At 39.2% G+C, this 17,687-nt stretch overlaps 2 protein-coding genes across 5 annotated transcripts; one reads left to right on the forward strand and one right to left on the reverse strand.

Annotated features, from left to right (window-relative positions):
- The first annotated feature begins 2,095 nt into the window (after window positions 1-2,095).
- On the forward strand, window positions 2,096-10,879 carry nfe2l1b (nfe2 like bZIP transcription factor 1b). 3 transcript variants are annotated; one of them, XM_053639590.1, is made up of 6 exons: window positions 2,096-2,452; window positions 3,242-4,098; window positions 5,066-5,293; window positions 6,052-6,141; window positions 6,254-6,412; window positions 6,510-10,879. In XM_053639590.1, the coding sequence occupies exons 2-6, from the start codon at window positions 3,547-3,549 to the stop codon at window positions 7,884-7,886; spliced, it is 2,406 nt and encodes an 801-aa protein (XP_053495565.1). In that variant the 5' UTR covers window positions 2,096-2,452; window positions 3,242-3,546; the 3' UTR covers window positions 7,887-10,879. The 3 variants fall into 3 exon arrangements, with proteins under 3 accessions (XP_053495565.1, XP_053495566.1, XP_053495567.1); XM_053639591.1 differs by having other exon boundaries at window positions 2,096-2,345; XM_053639592.1 differs by lacking the exon at window positions 2,096-2,452 and adding an exon at window positions 2,460-3,091.
- Window positions 10,880-12,092: 1,213 nt separating this feature from the next.
- Window positions 12,093-17,668, reverse strand: cbx1b (chromobox homolog 1b (HP1 beta homolog Drosophila)). 2 transcript variants are annotated; one of them, XM_053639598.1, is made up of 6 exons: window positions 17,332-17,668; window positions 13,597-13,669; window positions 13,309-13,483; window positions 12,990-13,149; window positions 12,774-12,868; window positions 12,093-12,628 (listed from the first exon to the last, which is right to left on the reverse strand). In XM_053639598.1, exons 2-6 carry the CDS (start codon window positions 13,646-13,648, stop codon window positions 12,484-12,486), a joined length of 627 nt encoding a protein of 208 aa, XP_053495573.1. In that variant the 5' UTR covers window positions 13,649-13,669; window positions 17,332-17,668; the 3' UTR covers window positions 12,093-12,483. The 2 variants fall into 2 exon arrangements, with proteins under 2 accessions (XP_053495573.1, XP_053495572.1); XM_053639597.1 differs by having other exon boundaries at window positions 12,617-12,868.
- Window positions 17,669-17,687: the final 19 nt, after the last annotated feature.

Here is a 17,687-nt window from a genome sequence, read left to right on the forward strand (position 1 = left end):
ACTATTCTTAACTGTCAGTTATAATATAATAATATATAATAACCATTGGTATCTCCTCTCCAGTTTAAACAATAATGCAGTTTGCAATGACTTTGTTGTAGCACTCTTCCAATCACTGCTTTATTTTTTATGTTGCACTGGCCGTCTATGCCACCTGGTGGTAAATATTTAAGAAGCACTTAATACCTCTTTCATATAAATACAATACTATTCTATTACGATACGATTGTGATATTAAGAAATACTGGAAAAAATCATCGTAGGTAGAGTAGCAGGCATTTCAGACTCTATGTTAAAATCATGAATAACAAGGCAAGTACTGCGGTTAAGGACCTGCACCTGTGAACTGGGAGCCTTGGAGTTCAAGTGCCAAGGCACGTAACCCCTAACTCATCCAGGGGTGTTCAAGAGGCTGAGGCTTTGACCTCATATGTTCTTTCATGTGAAAGGGGTGTTGGTGTAACTATAAATATTATACAGGTCTCACTCTTACTCTATCATTTATCAGTCAGAATATTAGAATATTATAATCAAGTAGGCTGTAAACACAGTAGTTAACCTTTCAATGTCATTCAATGAACTGACTTAATTTCCTAAGAATCAGAGTTGTTAAAATAGTCATTAACATTAAATTAATTTATGTTGTTATTATGAGGGATTATTTCATAAGAACAAACAAAAAACAAACAAACAAATAAATAGTGCAATATAACAATAAATTAATAATAATGAAATGAAATGTACACATGAATAATTAAATGTTGCACAAAAATATTCATGCACCAACAAAGACTTGAATTCTGATTTCAAACAGAGATGAATTAGTGGTTGGTTGATTGTTAGAGACACACTGATTTATTGTGCACTTTACAGCAATCGACTGTTACTAGTTATGGGATTTATGGTTCTTTTTTAAAGAATCAGGTGATAAATATCATAATCTAAAGAGTGTCTCCTTCGTATCTAAACAACTCTTTCTCCAGTAACATTGCCAGTGTCTCAGTCAATCAGTCAATATTCCAATCAATCAATTAGTTAACCAGTCAACCGTTGCCATAGCTACCCTGTGCGTTTCTATAGGAGATCTATTTCTTTTTGTTTCACATGTGTTCATGAGGTATGCAAATTAAATATACAGTAGTATATACTAGAGGTATACCATATAAAGTTCTGAAAACTACAGGCTTTCATGAACTTAAATACAGTTTGTTTCTCCTTTGGATGTATCTCAGCTGGAGTAAAGTTCTCCAGGGTCTGGGGTTCGATTCCCGCCGGGGCCATGTGTGTGCGGAGTTTGCATGTTCTCCCCGTGCTGTGGGGGTTTCCTCCAGGTACTCCGGTTTCCTCCCCCAGTCCAAAGACATGCGTGTTGGCGTGTCTAAAGTGTCCGTAGTGTATGAATGGGTGTCTGAATGTGTATGTGAGTGTGCCCTGCGATGGACTGGCACCCTGTCCAGGGTGTACCCCGCCTTGTGCCCGATGCTCCCTGGGATAGGCTCCAGGTTCACCCGCGACCATGAAGAAGGAGTATGCGGTAGAAGATGGATGGATTATCGATCAGTAACTATTTACTGATGATGATGCTGATTATTATTATTATTATTATTATTATTATTATTATTATTATTATTATTCATTCATTCATTCATTCATTCATTCATTCATCTTCAGTAACCACTTAGTCCTTGCTATGGTGCAGTTATATTCATACACTCATTCACACCTAGAGGAATTTTACAAAGAAGTTGTAAGGTGCTGCACCACTGCACCAATAATAATAATAATAATAATAATAATAATAATAATAATATATTATTATTATTATTATTATTATTGCTGTTGTTGGTGTTGTTGTTTTGTTATGTCCTTGATCTTAATGTGGTAGCCTAAACACCCTCATTCCCTACATGTTCACTATTTGCATAGCCCTATCATCATATGTCAACATAATAATAATAATGAATAATAAAGTAATACGTCTGAATTTTGAGTGTGTTGTGTCATATTAAATCAATATTTTAACATACTTTTGATGCCAATAAAGAAAGAAAAAATACGCAAAATTGTCGATACTTTTCAGGTTTTATTTACAGTGCAGTTTATTATTTTCCCCCCTTCATGTAGTAAAGCGACAAAGTTACACAGGCTGGAATTAATTTTACTTTAAGGGGCGGTTATCATTGCTGTTTTTCCTGATTAATGATCTCATTCAGACCTGCGCCCTGGAATATTCTACGCATGCGCGTTGTCAAAACGTGTTCCTCTGTCAGGCAACTTATCGGCAAGGGAGAAATTTTGCAAGTCATGGTGGGCCATTCAAGACAAGTGGACTACGATAACATTAAGTAAATCTTTGGAAATAAGTGACTTTTTTCAAGAAAGTGACCGCTATATACTGCTAATGAGTGTCGTCTAGACATTTCGGGCTGTTTTATCTGTAAACTCTTTCTGCGTAAGTATAAAAACAGTGTTAGAGAACTGGCTAGTTAGCTAGGTTAGCCAGTTAGCCTAATTGGGGCTGTGGAACTAGCCAGCTAGTTGTTGTCCATGCTAACGTATAATATATAAGTACCGCTGTATATAATCTTACAGTATTTGTTAGCTAAGTAGAAATGATTTCTACGCGTATCAATGTTTTGCATATCAGAAATACATAAGTGCTTAAGATTGTTTTGATATATTCGGTGTCCCCAGCTAATTCCCTCCAGTGCCCGCCCCTGTAACGCTCTCATTGGTGGTGATGTGAGAAACACCGGCGCGTGAGGCTTCTCATTGGGTTGTGAGAAGCTCCTCAACCAATCAGACATTTGTGCGCCACTTGTTGCTAACGTTGCTGTTGAATGCCGATAGCGGAAGTAGGAAAGAACACTTCCTGGATGTAGAGCAAATAAATATCGTTCTGTTTCGTATTCGGTAAACAGTGAACGGGCTTCTAGGTCGCTGGCACTGTTCAGAAATTGATATCTAACCTTTTACTGGTTTCATTGTGTGCGTGGGGGAAATTATACATGTAGTATTGTGTTTGTTTTGCCGAGTGGGAGGTTAGTCGGCAGATGGGTTCGTGATGGCACGAAGAGGAGGAGGCATTAACGTATGTTAATGCTAGAGCTGCAAGCTAACAAACTTCCAAGAGGAATCAGACTTTATGGGAAAACATTTGAAGAAATGTCACTGTGCAATTGATCCTGGAATGTTGTGCTGATTCTCCTGGTTTTTTTTTTTTTTTTTTTGTCTTCTGTAGATTGGAGGAGCCTTCAAAGAGTAATTGAATCTTCAGTGGTGGGATCTAAGCATCTGACAGGATAGACATTCGCCACTAAGGACAAAGGAACCCTCATTTCCCACCCCATTTCCCCGTTTTCCACAAGCTAATGTTTTAGTCAAAACACTATATTTTTGTAATGGTTTCCCTACATTTTTTATTGATTTATGTAATATAAACCACTGACTGTAAGTGTTTCAGTCTGACCCTCTTTCTGTAGGTTTTGGGGGTTTTTTTTCTTTTTTTTTTGTTTTTAACTTTCATTTTGTTTCCTTTGCCAAGAAATGCTTTACTTGAAAAAGTACTTCACAGAGGGTCTGATTCAGTTCACAATCCTCCTGAGTCTCATTGGGGTGCGGGTGGACGTGGACACCTATTTAAACAGTCAGCTGCCCCCGCTCCGTGAAATCATCTTGGGCCCGAGCTCAGCCTACACACAGACACAGTTTCACAACCTGCGCAACACCCTGGACGGCTATGGCATCCATCCGAAAAGCGTGGACCTGGACCATTTCTTTGCCATTCGTCGGCTGCTGAATCAGGTGCGCTCTCTTGATCACCTGCGCGTGCCCAGCACTGAGCTGAACGCTTGGCTGGTGCATCGTGATCCTGAGACTGTGGTGTCTGCAGCCAGCCAGTCCAGTCCTAGCATTGCCCTGGACAATGGCGGCAGCCTGGAGGACGTGAACAGCCCTGAACCCTCGGCCATGAGAGGGGCCGGCAGCACTTCTGAGTCAACCTACAACCTTAGTGGAGAGGACAGTTTGGGTGCTGTGGCCCCTGAGGCCAACCAGGAGCAAGGCAACAGGGACAACGTTGATGAGCTTTCGAAAGAGGTGCAGTGCTTTTATAATGGTTTACAAATTATGTTGTCACAGTGATGATTATTTTCTAGTATTATTAACTGTTAATGCTTCAGAGAGATGAGCCATCTGACTACTTTTAAATCTAGCTGCATTTTGAGAGTGGCCCAAATGGGTGTGGCTGCTTTCTCCCACTGTGAGGGGTGGATGTGTGTAGTTTCTTGTTGTACGTCCGGATCTAAGATTATACATATCGCATAATACATTTTTGCCATATTGTCTGTGCTGTTTCAGTGGTAACGAATAATATATGTATGTATGAGATACCACTGATACCATACTATTACTGAAAAGACATCTTGAGATTACAACGCAAGGAGAGCAGAAGCACCTTTTTGTATTTGTCAGTTTTTTCCCCTTAATCATCACGAATTTTCAAGGTGTTGGTGTTTATTTTTAGCAAATGCAGCTGCAAAATACCTAAAAGGCATCAGGACTAATCCATTCCTAGAATCTGGGTCAGTTTGATAGAATAGAGGATTAAATATCAGATGCAGACATGGCATAAGTTGGGCAACCATTTAAAAAAAAAAAATTCCATATAGCAAATAGTAAAGTAACAGCATGCTATTTCATCATGCATTCCTAGTTTTCAATTAGGTTGACCTTCAGAACAAGGTCACTTACCCTTTGCTTATCAGTTGACCTTATGATCATGGGGTCATCCCTTTGCCACTGTAGATGTCCTGGGAGGACGTCAGTCCTTTAAGCTGTAGAAAACACTTTTTTTTTCCCCCCTCCCTTACATTTGGATGACGCTTAGTTGTAGATTTAACATCAGAATTACATATTTTCCACGTTTGCAGGGAAAATGCTCGGAACCACAATTTAATATTTTCCTACGTCAGTTGAAATTCTTCTTTTAGCTACGTCCCTTGACCAAGCCCTTTTCTTTACTCTATGTCCTGATCTCAACATGGCCCTTCACTTTTCACTCTAGGACATAGACCTTATAGATATCCTCTGGAGACAGGATATTGACCTAGGAGCTGGACGGGAAGTGTTTAACTACAGCAGCAGGCAGAAGGATGGTGAGGCAGATAAACCGAATGAGGCAAATGAGGATGCAGGTGTACGGGAGGAGGACTGGAGAAATGGAATCAATCTGCAGGAGGGTCAGGGCATAACTCTTGTGGATGGAGAGACTGGAGAGAGCATACCTGAACAGGTAGCAATTTATACTACTACTACTAATAACAATAATAATATATAATGTATTATCATTGCTGTTATGTTGTCATTGTTGATTTTAGGGTCTACATAAATGTATGAGCTTTCTATACTTCTTAGCTTAAGCAAGACTGAAGTGCATGAAGGCTGCTGTTTATTTCTGGAATATGCCACAGCAGCATTTAGGAAAGTTTTCCGTATTGCATTTGGGATCCAGTAGGTTAGGTTAGCTGCACACATTTTATTCTAGTATTTACTTAAAACCTATTTCTAAACAAAATCCATGTTCATATTTTAGACAGCATTGCTGCATTGCTTTAAAAGCTTGTAAGTCACATCCTTACATACATCAGTAAACTGAGAATGAATAATAAAAATAATAATAGATCATGGTGCAGTGGTGGCTTGGCGGTTAAGGCTCTGGGTTACTGATCGGAAGGTCGGGGGTTCAAGCCCCAGCACTGCCAAGCTGCCACTGTTGGGCCCTTGAGCAAGGCTCTTAACCCTCTCTGCTCCAGATGCGCATTATGGCTGACCCTGTGCTCTGACCCCTACTTCCTGACATGCTTGGGTATGCGAAGAAAAGAATTTCACTGTGCATGTGTATATGTGATCAATAAAGACTGATTATCATTATAATAATCGCTTTTGTCAATTTTACTTAGCATGTCAGTGTTATTCATGTTGGAATCATGCATAGCTTGAGCAGTCTGACCGTGCCGAGGCATTAACCCCTCTCATTATCTTTTCTTCTAGCTCTCAAGCCTTGGCACACAGACCTCAATGTCCCTACAAGAATGCTTAAGGCTTCTGGAGGCCACCTTCCCTTTTGGAGAAGAATCAGAGGTACCTGCTTCTTGCTAATTACCAATGTTATTATTAGGAAGTACTGCTTTTTTAACATTCCTCTTTTTCAGAAAGTGATTCCTTCAAGTATTGTTTTCTGGTCAATTTGAAGTTCCAGGCTACAGAAGCTGCCCCTCAACTGAGAGGCCCAGCAGAAAATGTTCCTTCGACATCCCAGGGGCTTTCACTGCCTGCCCCTTTGCCTCAGCCTGATGCACCTCTAGACCTGGAACAGCAATGGCAGGACATAATGGCAATCATGGAACTGCAAGTTTGTATTCTCTGCACATTCTTTATAATCTTCTTGCATAATACTTGGTTAAATTTGAAAAAAATCACTCAGTACCTGTCTGTCACTCCTCCCCTAGGACATGGATGTGAATAACACAGCAGAAAACACCAATCTCAACAACAGCAACCTGAATAACACGCGTACTGAAAGCAGTGAATCGGACACAGTGACAAGTTTTGGTGTTTCACAATCAAGTCTGATCAACCAGGATGTGAGCCTCCATCAGGCATCCCTCCCAAGCTGTAGCCAGGACCTCCCCAACCTTTTCAGCTCCGAATTAGATCCCTCTTCCGTGCAGCAGCCTACTCTGCTTAGGCTCTCCTCCAGCAATTCATCCAATATCAACTCAACATTTGGAGTCACAAATCTTACTGGGCTTTTCCTCCCACCACTCAATAGCACCAACAACCTGACCTCTTCCCCAGTGCTTCCTGACCCCTTTGTTAGCCTGCTGGAGGAGTCCATGCTGGATGAAATTAGCCTGCTAGATCTTGCAATGGAGGAAGGGTTCAGCCAGGCTCAAGCCTCTCAACTAGAAGATGAGCTCGATTCGGACTCTGGATTGTCTTTGGATTCTGGACACAGCCCTGTCTCTCCCAGCAATTCTGAGACATCTTGTTCCTCGGCTGCATCTTCCTCCTCCACCTCAGCCACTTTCTCGGAGGAAGGTGCTGTGGGTTACAGCACAGATTCTGAAGTGGCCACGGCAGAAGCAGAGGAGGGAGCTGTTGGAGGTTACCAGCCCGAATATAGCAAGCTGTGCCGCATGAGCTATCAAGATCCCGCTCATTTTCATAACCTGCCACAGCTGGACAGCATCAATCACAACCACACCTACAACCTGCCACTGGCCTCCTCATACCCTGAGCAGCCCCAGCTGATTGGATCCTGCAGTAAAAAGTGCAGAGACAAGCACCTACAACAAACCAAGATTCACTCACCACGAGAGTTCATCGACAAGCAGTCGAGCCGCGATGAACGTCGGGCCAGAGCCATGAAAATCCCATTTTCCAACGATAAAATTGTCAACCTTCCTGTTGAAGAGTTCAACGAGCTTCTGTCCAAACACCATCTCAGCGAGGCTCAGCTTTCCCTCATCCGTGATATCCGCAGGCGTGGCAAAAACAAAATGGCCGCGCAGAACTGCCGCAAACGCAAACTAGACACCATCATCAACCTTGAGCAAGGCGTGCAGGACCTGCGGCGCGACAAAGCGCGTCTGCTGAAGGAGAAGATGGAGTGCCTACGTTGTATCAGGCAAATGAAGCAGAAGGTGCAGGTCCTTTATCAGGAAGTGTTCAGCCAGCTACGTGACGAAGAAGGCAGGCCTTATCCTGCTAGCGAGTATTGCCTGCAGTACAGTGCTGATGGTAGCGTGCTCGTTACACCACGAAGCATGACTCTTGAGCAAAGCCGGAAGCCTGACAAGAAACCGAAGGACAAAAAGAAGTGAGGACCTGCTCCTTTCTTTTGCTGCCAAGGCTCCACCACAAAAAAATTACTATAAGGTGTAAGTAAATGCTGTTTTTTTTCCTTTGAGAAGATTCTAGCAAGGAAAAGAAAATTGCACTGTCAGTGTTGTTCCTGCATTAGGTTTTCTCCTTTTTTTTCTATCTTTGGTTCAAACGTTTTCTCCAGAAAATATGAAGCAGAATTGCTTTTTAAAGTACCGGGTTTCTGTTGTTTTACTTGGAGTATGACCAGAATGATGAATTGACTGAATCTAAGAAGAGTAAAAGAGGCAAACCGCAGCTGTGGAGACACTGACTAATCTGAGAATAAATTGAGGAATTGACCTTAATTTCCATCAAGATCCCAAAAACAAAATGAATGCAAGGCTAGCTGATTATCAGCTTGGAAAGGTCATTAGACTCTTTAGTATTGGCTTCTGGGGGAGTGTGAATACCCTGCTGGTAGTCCTTTAGTGTTGAAGAAGAAGGCCCTTCTTTCTGAAGATGGTGAAGAAGTCATCGGATGATGGAAGATGTTGGAACTTTTGTGTCGAGAAAACAAATGCAAAAGAAAGCATACCCTTAGTAACCGATGGTTGTGCGTTTCTTTTGTTTCCAGTTCCATCACAGTGGTCACTCGTGTACCTACACCAACGTGATTTCAATGACATAACAACGAGGAAAAGACCAATTTCCTTTGGACAGTTACATATGAAACCTGACAGAAGTTTCTCTGGGTATTAAATGCCACTTGCCATGGAATTAGGAAAAGTTGGACAAAGTAGAGTGGTTAAGAACGAGTTTGAGGTAATGCTTGAGGCTGGAACGAATGAGATGAAAATGAAATGCCGAGTAAAGATGCACACTGCATTACTAATAAATCAGCTTCTGTGCTCTGCTCACTGCTGTAAATCATCTCTGTCGCTTGGCTGTAAGCTCTCAGTCTTTAGCAGTCGTTTCTCTTCTTGCAGGCTTAAAGGTGAGAAATTCCTCTTTGAACCTTTCCATAGTTTTCCTCCCATGTGCACAAACGTCTACATAAGCTGCAGGTCTGATTTTGTTTCTCCTGAATTCTGTCGAGCGTTTCGCTGCTTAAAACTGGACCTTCTTTAAAAAAAAAAAAAAAAAAACAGGAAAAAAGATCAAAACAACAACCAAAAAAACTGTAAAGAGTTGTTGCGTTAAATTTCAGCTCATCACCTGCTTTTTAGAGTTACGTTCTGACTTTATTACCGGACTGCTATGTTGTTCAAGCAACAGGCACAAAGTACAATTCTCACTCAGACACTTTCTTTTAGTTGCAGTCATTTTTTGTAATGCTCTTTTTCTGTTCGTTTAGGACATGAACAGTGAACAAGATACACTGACATATTGAGAATATTGGCTTAATGTTCACATCATTAGAGCATAGTTCAGTAGCAGTTCCTTTTTGGATGAACCAATGTGTAAAAGTTTGACGTGAACATCACATTTTTTCATTAATGTTTTTTTTTTCTCTCTCTCGTACTTGTGGAACGTCCCCTGTTAAACAGACAAATTTCTGAACACTACCATGTTCCTGTTTTAATCAATAAAACTACCTGGAGATCTGAAAAGCTGCTTGGCATGTACCACAGTGGAATCGGATCATGTTTAGATGCAACATAAATGTTGCTTTAGATCTGTTCAGAGGACTACCATGTGTGTGAAATTTAACATCTTTAAAATTGAGATTTCGCACTAATAAGAGAGCTTTAATCTTCACCAGATATATACATCTTCATAGTTTATTTCCTTCTACCGGTTTCCATCGCTCACATCTACACCGCACGCATACAGAGTCGCATGTCCTGTCGAAAATAGTATGTAAAGATAGCAATTATATCATACTTTTATGAATTGAAAATTCACAGAATTGTTCATTTGCAACTATGATTATAAGCTTGTGTTACAAGTGGCACCCTCATATCCAACGACAAGTCCTAATTTATATCTTTACATGTCTTGTTCTTGTGATTTCCAGTCACAATTTATGTCGAGTTATTAAGCTAGAAGTTGTTTTAACAGCTTTTGTACTACGTTTGCATTATTGGCACTCAATTCAATCTTATTGCTGTAACAGTGTAAGGGGTAAAATCTAACCAGAGAGCTATGGGGGATGGCCTCAGACAAACAAACATTTAAAGTTATCAAGCAGTTCACCTAGGTCACGGGTCTTTAAATATATCCACAATGTGTCAGCGTGGTTGGGCCGCAAGGTTTTCGTTCCAGCCAAATAGGAGCCACACTTGGTAGTCGTTTGAAATCCAAGATCAGTTGAAGTAAAGTGTTGTTTGTAAGCGGTATTAAAAACAGCCACAATGACTCTTCACAGATATGATTGAAGACCACTGGCCTTCAAATCACATTCTTGAAGAAGGTTACAAACTGGCAAATCTATGCACATAAAGCAGTATTCTGTAAACCCATGAAGTAGTGTGCAAGTTTGAACTGAATGTTATAAGTATTTGAAAATGGCCACAAGGAACATACGTTAAGAATTTGTTAAAAGTTGACTGAATTTGCAATTCATAAAAAGTCGATTTGTCAGGAAATGTATTCTGTGTGGTTGTTGCAATATGCAAGGAGAAAAAAAGTCACTATTATCTTGAAGAGACAACTTCTATGATATTTAATAGGTATGGAGTTGACCAAGTTAATTATTTAAACAACAACAAAAAAGATGAGGCATGGAAATTATGCTTAAAATAGTTTAAGTTCCTGGTCTTATGCAGTCACTACTTGTCATGCACTGATTTATTTTAATTTTTTGTGTCTTGTTTGTTTTGTACATATGTTTATGTTGTTTGTTCTGATTTAAAGATATTTTGGCTCTCTGTATTTTACGAGGTCTTCTGACTCTGACTGTTTTGATTTTGATTCACTTCCTGTTAGTTTATTTTGAAAGATTTGCTGGCAATCTGGGAATTGTTCTTTTGTTGGTTAATAAACGTTGTTTTTTGATTTTTTTTTTTTTTTTTTTTTTAATTTTCAAAGTTATATTTTGCCTTGTGATTTAAGTTTGGGATACAGCATGTGTATGCTATATGTGAGGAAAAATAAACACAGGTGTGGGGAGTTTAGTGCCTTGAAAGCCAAATTTTGCACAATTAGTTCCCTCTGAAGTAAATATTTCCGCTCAAATGAATCATTTAATTGAGAAAGTCAGGTCACAATTGTTCTACAGAAATAACGGTGGGAAGTTAGAAAAGCAATTTGCAGACTCCTAGGCATATGCTACAGATTTGAGATATACTTAATTGTACATTAATTAAAGCAAGGACAACTACATCAATCCTACATTTATTAAACTGACAAGAATGATTTAGTGTAAAAATAAAAACATTCATGATTCAGAGAACATAATCGGGTAATTTAACATGAACTCATGAACATGGACACTACACTTGATTTACAATATGGTAATAAACCATGAATATAAAAGGACATGAAACTCACTGTGCAAACATACACTGTCAACTGTTTGGGGGCCATCTAGCTTTTCAAAATAGTTTTATTTTTTTATTTTTTATAATATGACCACCAGTTTGCAATTACATACTAGGGTTTACTTTAAGGGCAATATAACATGTAACTATTTCTGTCCATAATTTAAAATCAGTTAAGCCATAATGTTCATTTTCAAAACATTCTCTTAGCAGCTGTAACTACTGCACACACTTTCATCACAAGAAGTCAGCTTGGGCAGGTGTTCCTCAGAGATGCTCTGCTGTGCCTCTTGGAGGATTTCCCAGAGGTTTGTGAAGCTGACTGGACACGCTTGAACTTTTCACTCCCACTCCTCAAGCTCAACTGTTAGTCTCTTAATGCCAGATGACTGGGCAGAGTATTTCATTAACTTGTGCTTTCTCTCCAAATATCTCCTGCATAGCTTTGTGGTGTGTTTAGGGTTGTTTAAAAAAAAAAAAAAAACAGCCAAGATGTCCCCAAACATCCCAAAGGAGTATATTTGTGCAGTGTTGTTGACAAAAGATGGGCTTATTCAATAGTAGCACCTACAGTAATGACCAGAACAGTGATTTGTGTTTGCTGGTAAGAGTGAATTTCAATAAAGACATTTCAGTACTATTAGATGGGACTCTTGGTCAATTCTCAAACTATTATACATGTCTCTCCAAGGGCATTTCAAAAATCATTCACTTGGCTTGCTTTTTGGAAAATGTATCAAATGTTTTTTTTTTTGTTGTTGTTGTTGTTTTTTTAATAAGGCAGCAAAATGTTTAAATTCATCCAATATACAGGAATATGTTGAAGAAAGCCTTTTGGAAACTGGTAAGAAATGGCCAGCATTGTAATCTACACAGGCTCTGGAACACAATGTGGGTAAAGAAGCTGCCCAGCTGCTATGATCAAGATAAAAAAAAGAAAAAGTAGTAGTCTACTCGATACATTTAGCTACAGTAGCAGCGCTGTGACTGAACTATACCAGAGCCTATGTAAATTACAGGTACTGTTTAATTGCCTGAGGTGCTGCAAGTTTCAGTGGCGTTTTCATGAAATCATAAATATTTTGCTGCCTTTTTCAGATGATGAATACTGTAAATATTCCCGATAGTTTGCCTAGTTTTTCTCATCCTTCTTCTCCTCTTCGTCAGTGGGGTAAGAATGCCAGGTGAGGCGCTCCTCATAGAAAGAAATGACAACTTGTGGACACTTTACGTTCGCCTCCTTGGCTGGAACAAGATCTGCCTCATCAGAGTTCTTCCTGTGAATGAAAAAAAAACATCCATTTAGAAGTCACTTCACTTGAGATGACTAGATTTCGAAGTGATACTGAACAGGAACTGGATGATCTAATCCAGGACCTGAGGTGAGGCAGTTTTAAACCAGGCATCCAGCTCCATACACACCATTTCATGAGGAACATAAGTTCTCCGCTTGAATCTGTAGCACCAATGATCCTCTCGGGATCCAACCCACGAGCAAAGCCTCTGAGTTTCTCTGGCTAAATTAGAGGAATGGTAATTAAGACATGGTTTATCCCATGAAGTTGAGTTAGGCTCTGAGTATTTGAAAATATGCTTCTTACCCAGTTAATAAACTTTCTTGTTCTTCAGAATCCTTACCTCATCCTTGCGTTTTTTAGGCTGGCTCTCCTTTCCATCACCATCTGCATCAGCACGCCGCTTGCCACCTGATTCATTAGCAGTTCTCTGGGACTGCAGATATTCTGCGATGAGATCTGGGCAATCTAAATTCTCTTCAGGCTCCCATGTGTTGTCTTCACTGAAAATCCCAACATCGACAGATTACATCAAATTAGCATTATAAATGACTATATAAAACTATAGAAAAATAAATTCCCTTCCAAGCAAAAGGAAAAACTAAATTGCTTACTAAGAAAACAATCGACCCTACACCACACATTATTGTATATATACCCACTCTGAAAAGCCTTTCCACTTGAGAAGATACTCTATTCTTCCCTTCACGATACGTCGATCCAGGACTTTCTCCACAACGTACTCCTCTTCCTCTTCCTCTACCACCTCTTCCACTTTCTTTTTATTTTGTTTCTTTCCCCCTGTCAGCTGCTTGGTTTCAGTTTGAACAGGTGGTGCTGTCAGCAGAAGAATGACAATGAGCATGTCCACTGCCACAGCTTTAGACAGAGATTTAAAATAAGTATTAAATGTCCCTTGTTTCATTACAAAGTGAAAAGAAATGCCAAACCTTCTGTCGCTGCAGCAGGAGCATCAACTGGCGTCTCTGCCGTTTGGCTCATGTTCCCAACAGATCTTAACACCTGGAAATACACAGGAATAAAGATGGAGCAAGTGTGCACAATCTGGTCTTGGAGGTGCCAAAGCAATGCAGATATTCTTCTCATATTCAGCTCATTAGTTCATTACTAAAGCCTTCTTTAAATTATCTGGTTGTGTTGGGACTAAACTGTGCACTGGTGTAGCCTTTCAGTGCTTTGAAAATAATCTGAGCATGGAAAAATCAGCAACAGTCATCACTGTTATCAAAGACACCACAAAGCCAAGACTGCAAACCAATGATAAAAAACTAATTTTCTGTTTAAATTATAGTTGTGAGATGATCAGCACGTGTCCACATGTCATTTATGTATTCATACAGATTTGATTTCATTTTGAAATAAATTTATTTAAACCTTTATAAATAAACTTTACTGGAGGACCATAGCTTGTCAGTTGGCATATAACTGTAAAAGAACTTTGTCTTTTAAAATTCCCATGACATTTCAGGAACAGGAACAGGACAGTTAACTAAAATAGAGTGTTCTCAGAATGTGGTTAAATTAAATGGTTAAGAAGATAAAACAATGGGGAAATATTATGTGTTTGTTGGGATGTGTTGTCAACAGTTTGAAACATTGATTTGTTGGGGTGGGGGGGTTGGGGGGGTTGGGTGGGTTAGGGACGAGTATCTTTGGTTTGGTACATGTTTCATCATGGCTATGTCCCAAATTTATACTAAATACTAAGTATATAAATAGTACACCACGCAACCTATGGTGAACTATTACACCATGTAATAAATGTTTATTCCCTGGATAATAAGTGTTGTTATATCAGTAGAAATAAAGCAAGTTTCAATTTTTATTTGTTACATACACTGTATATTCATTGAAGTGAAATGCTTCATAGCAAGTTCCAGAGCTGTGACAGTAACAAGGCATGGAAATCAAAGCCATGGTCATCAATACATAACTCATGTCATGAAAAAGATTAAATAAATAAATAATAAAATAATAATAATTATAATATATATATATATATATATATATATATATATATATATATATATATATATATATATATATATGTGTGTGTGTGTGTGTGTGTGTGTGTGTGTGTGTGTGTAAATATATATAGTGTTATCAATGATATTATGTTATTGGTTTCTACACAGCTTTTCTACTGGTAGTTATTGGTATTAGTTAATGCAACCATCACAGAGAACACAGCAGACTTAAAGCAAATTTCTTATTATAATTGCTTACACCATCGAGCTGGGCAGATGCTATTGATTAACTTCCTATAACAGCAGCTCTGAAATAGTGTCAACTGTAATTTAAATCACAGGTCTATATTAATGCTCTTGTTCTAATATATTACATTCACCGGGACTTGTATCGAGGTCATGCCTCTAAAGCTAATAATAGACCAATTAAAAATGTGTTGTTAATTAACATAGAAGAATGTGCAATCAGTGATATAGTGATGTTTTCTATAAAGAGGCAATACTTTAACAATCATGAACAGAGCAGTGCTTTTTAACAGTCAGTAGGATTTCTGGCACAGGAGAGTCTTCAGCAGCGAGGACTTTGCACTTTCCATTTAACAAGACAGGCTGTTGTTTTTTTCTTATTAACTTAAAGGGAGTGAAAACAGAAAGTCTGATGTGGGAATTGTACTGACAATAGAAACTAACTTGTCTCATGAATGTTCCCCAATGTTAAATTTAAATTTAATATTAAAATGTATAAATTGCTGGGGGAATAAAACTCTTTGGGAAATACAGTTATAGGAAAACACTCAACTTAAAGTAACTCTACTTTGTGTCGGTTGCATCACACCATCGTGTCATTAATTATTTTCCTATAACAGCATGTCTCAATGAGTTTTATTCAGTCATCATGACAACAATTACATTTTATTATGAGACAATATTTATTCTGCATTAACATCGTAATGTCATAGATTTTCATGAAAGTCTTAAAACAGTCAAATTATTGACTCATACCCTGTGGAAGAAAGCACTCCCATCAGGACAGAAATGTTTCATCATAGGATAAAGGTGATGACTCAGAATAGAATTATATTGATTTGCAATTCCTAGAAAGAAACAAGCATGCCAAAGTACCAGTGTACACCAGCAACATGTCCCCTACAGCATAACAGAACCTTTGGTCTTCTTTTCCTTTAATTTGTCACCTGTTTGTATATTTTTAATTAGGCTTTTAAATGTTGTTGTTGGCCCATAACTGCAGGATTGTGTGCAGGAAGCATTCTCATCCTAACTGAAAGCAAAAGTTTGCATACCCGAAGACAAAATGGAGAACGAACAGCTTATCAAGCCATTTCTGTAATGATTTTGAGTTGTATTGATTCTTTTTGCAGAATGTATCCAGATTTCACTTTCAACTGGAAAATCTACATATTTGACTTTTTTTTCACTCACAGGGGTCGCAAACATTTTCACTCAACTGCACTGGACACACGCATTTTAGTTGTTTAATAAATATTAATCAAGCATTCATTCTTCTGCTTCATCCAGGACAGGCTCACTCTTATCCTGGGAACACTGAGTGTGAGTTGGGAATACACAGTAAATGGGATGCCACTGGACACACACATTCACACACTCATTCACTCCGAGAAGCAGTTTAGCCATTCCACCAACTCGGATGGTTTTTAAGAGGCAGGGTGAAACCAGAGAACCCAGAAAAAAACAAGAAAAAAACCAACAAGCGGACATGGAGCAATATTGTTGTGTAATGAAATGTTTTAATAGTTCATGAGTAACTTCTACATACAACCCAGCAAACATAATATCAAAAACAAATCATATTACCTGTAGTTAACTAAATACTTATTCAGAATAATACATGTAAACAGGGGGAAGGGGAGGGGGATTTATATCCATGTGAGAGTTTATAACACTTCCTATTCTTCAAGTTCCTAAAAAGATCATGCAAAACTACAGTAATCGTGTTGATCCTGTGGAGACAGCACTGAAAATGCAGCTGTTTATTCTGCCACCACTTGAACCCCACCTGAGGAGGGTGCTGAAGCAAAATTAGTCATTCAGGTGGTGAAGGTCCCAATTCAAATCTTGCTTAGGCTCCAGGTTTGCTTCTGGAGATGCATTTTCATGCACGATTCAGTCATAAGACAGTGCCACCATTTCGGCTGCATTTACAGATTAAGCAATCAAGAAACACTGCGAGATGAGACTGAACAAAAATATGGAAAGTAAGTTCTGGTGTAACATCTATAATGCACATCTGGAATATCGCCAACATTAGGCTACGGATTATTCTGTATTATAAATGCATAAACCGTACACGGGGGTGGGGGGGACCACGAATATCGCAAATATAAGAGTGTAATAATTACTTCAGGGTCGCGTTATAAATAAAATGGATGAGAGAAGTATAGGCGACGCGGCTCCTTTTCCTCCCTGGAATTCAAAGCATCCCCCGCCATGTTGATTTTCTAATACACTGTAGCGTTTCAGAAATCTCGGGCTGAATGAGCTGTGTTTTACTCATGCTGTTGTTAATTACACAGCGCAGATTACAGGTACAGCCCGGGTGCAGTTGATGCTCATCTGGCACATTGCGTTCAGGCGGACGGTTTTACACTAAAAAACCACACCAGAAGGAGGCTGGGGGGGGGGGAAATAACATGGGAAAAAAATAATAAAAACACTTACTTGCAGCTGTCTCGCCCCGAAAACGGTGCCACAGTGCCGCGTAATATTATAGAGATTTGAATGAAATTCTCTGCTGCAAATTAAGGGCGAGTGGTCAGATGTGTTGAATGCTGCTTTTTGTGGGTTACAATGGGGATCAGTTACAATAACAACATGGTAGGCAGGCTGCTCCAGCCTCAGCGCAGGCGTCCTGTGCTCCCTCCTTCACTCAGAGCAAGGTTTATTATTCTGCACCTATATGACCACCATACTGAGGAAGAGTTATATAAAGTTGTAGTCGAAATTCCGTCCATTTTTTGTTTTTGTCTGGAAATAATATTTGGTGACTGAATAAACAGGGGTTACTTGTCCGCGCT

This window comes from Ictalurus furcatus, chromosome 13, assembly GCF_023375685.1.
Source record: "Ictalurus furcatus strain D&B chromosome 13, Billie_1.0, whole genome shotgun sequence".
In the NCBI taxonomy this organism is placed as follows: Eukaryota; Metazoa; Chordata; class Actinopteri; order Siluriformes; family Ictaluridae; genus Ictalurus; species Ictalurus furcatus.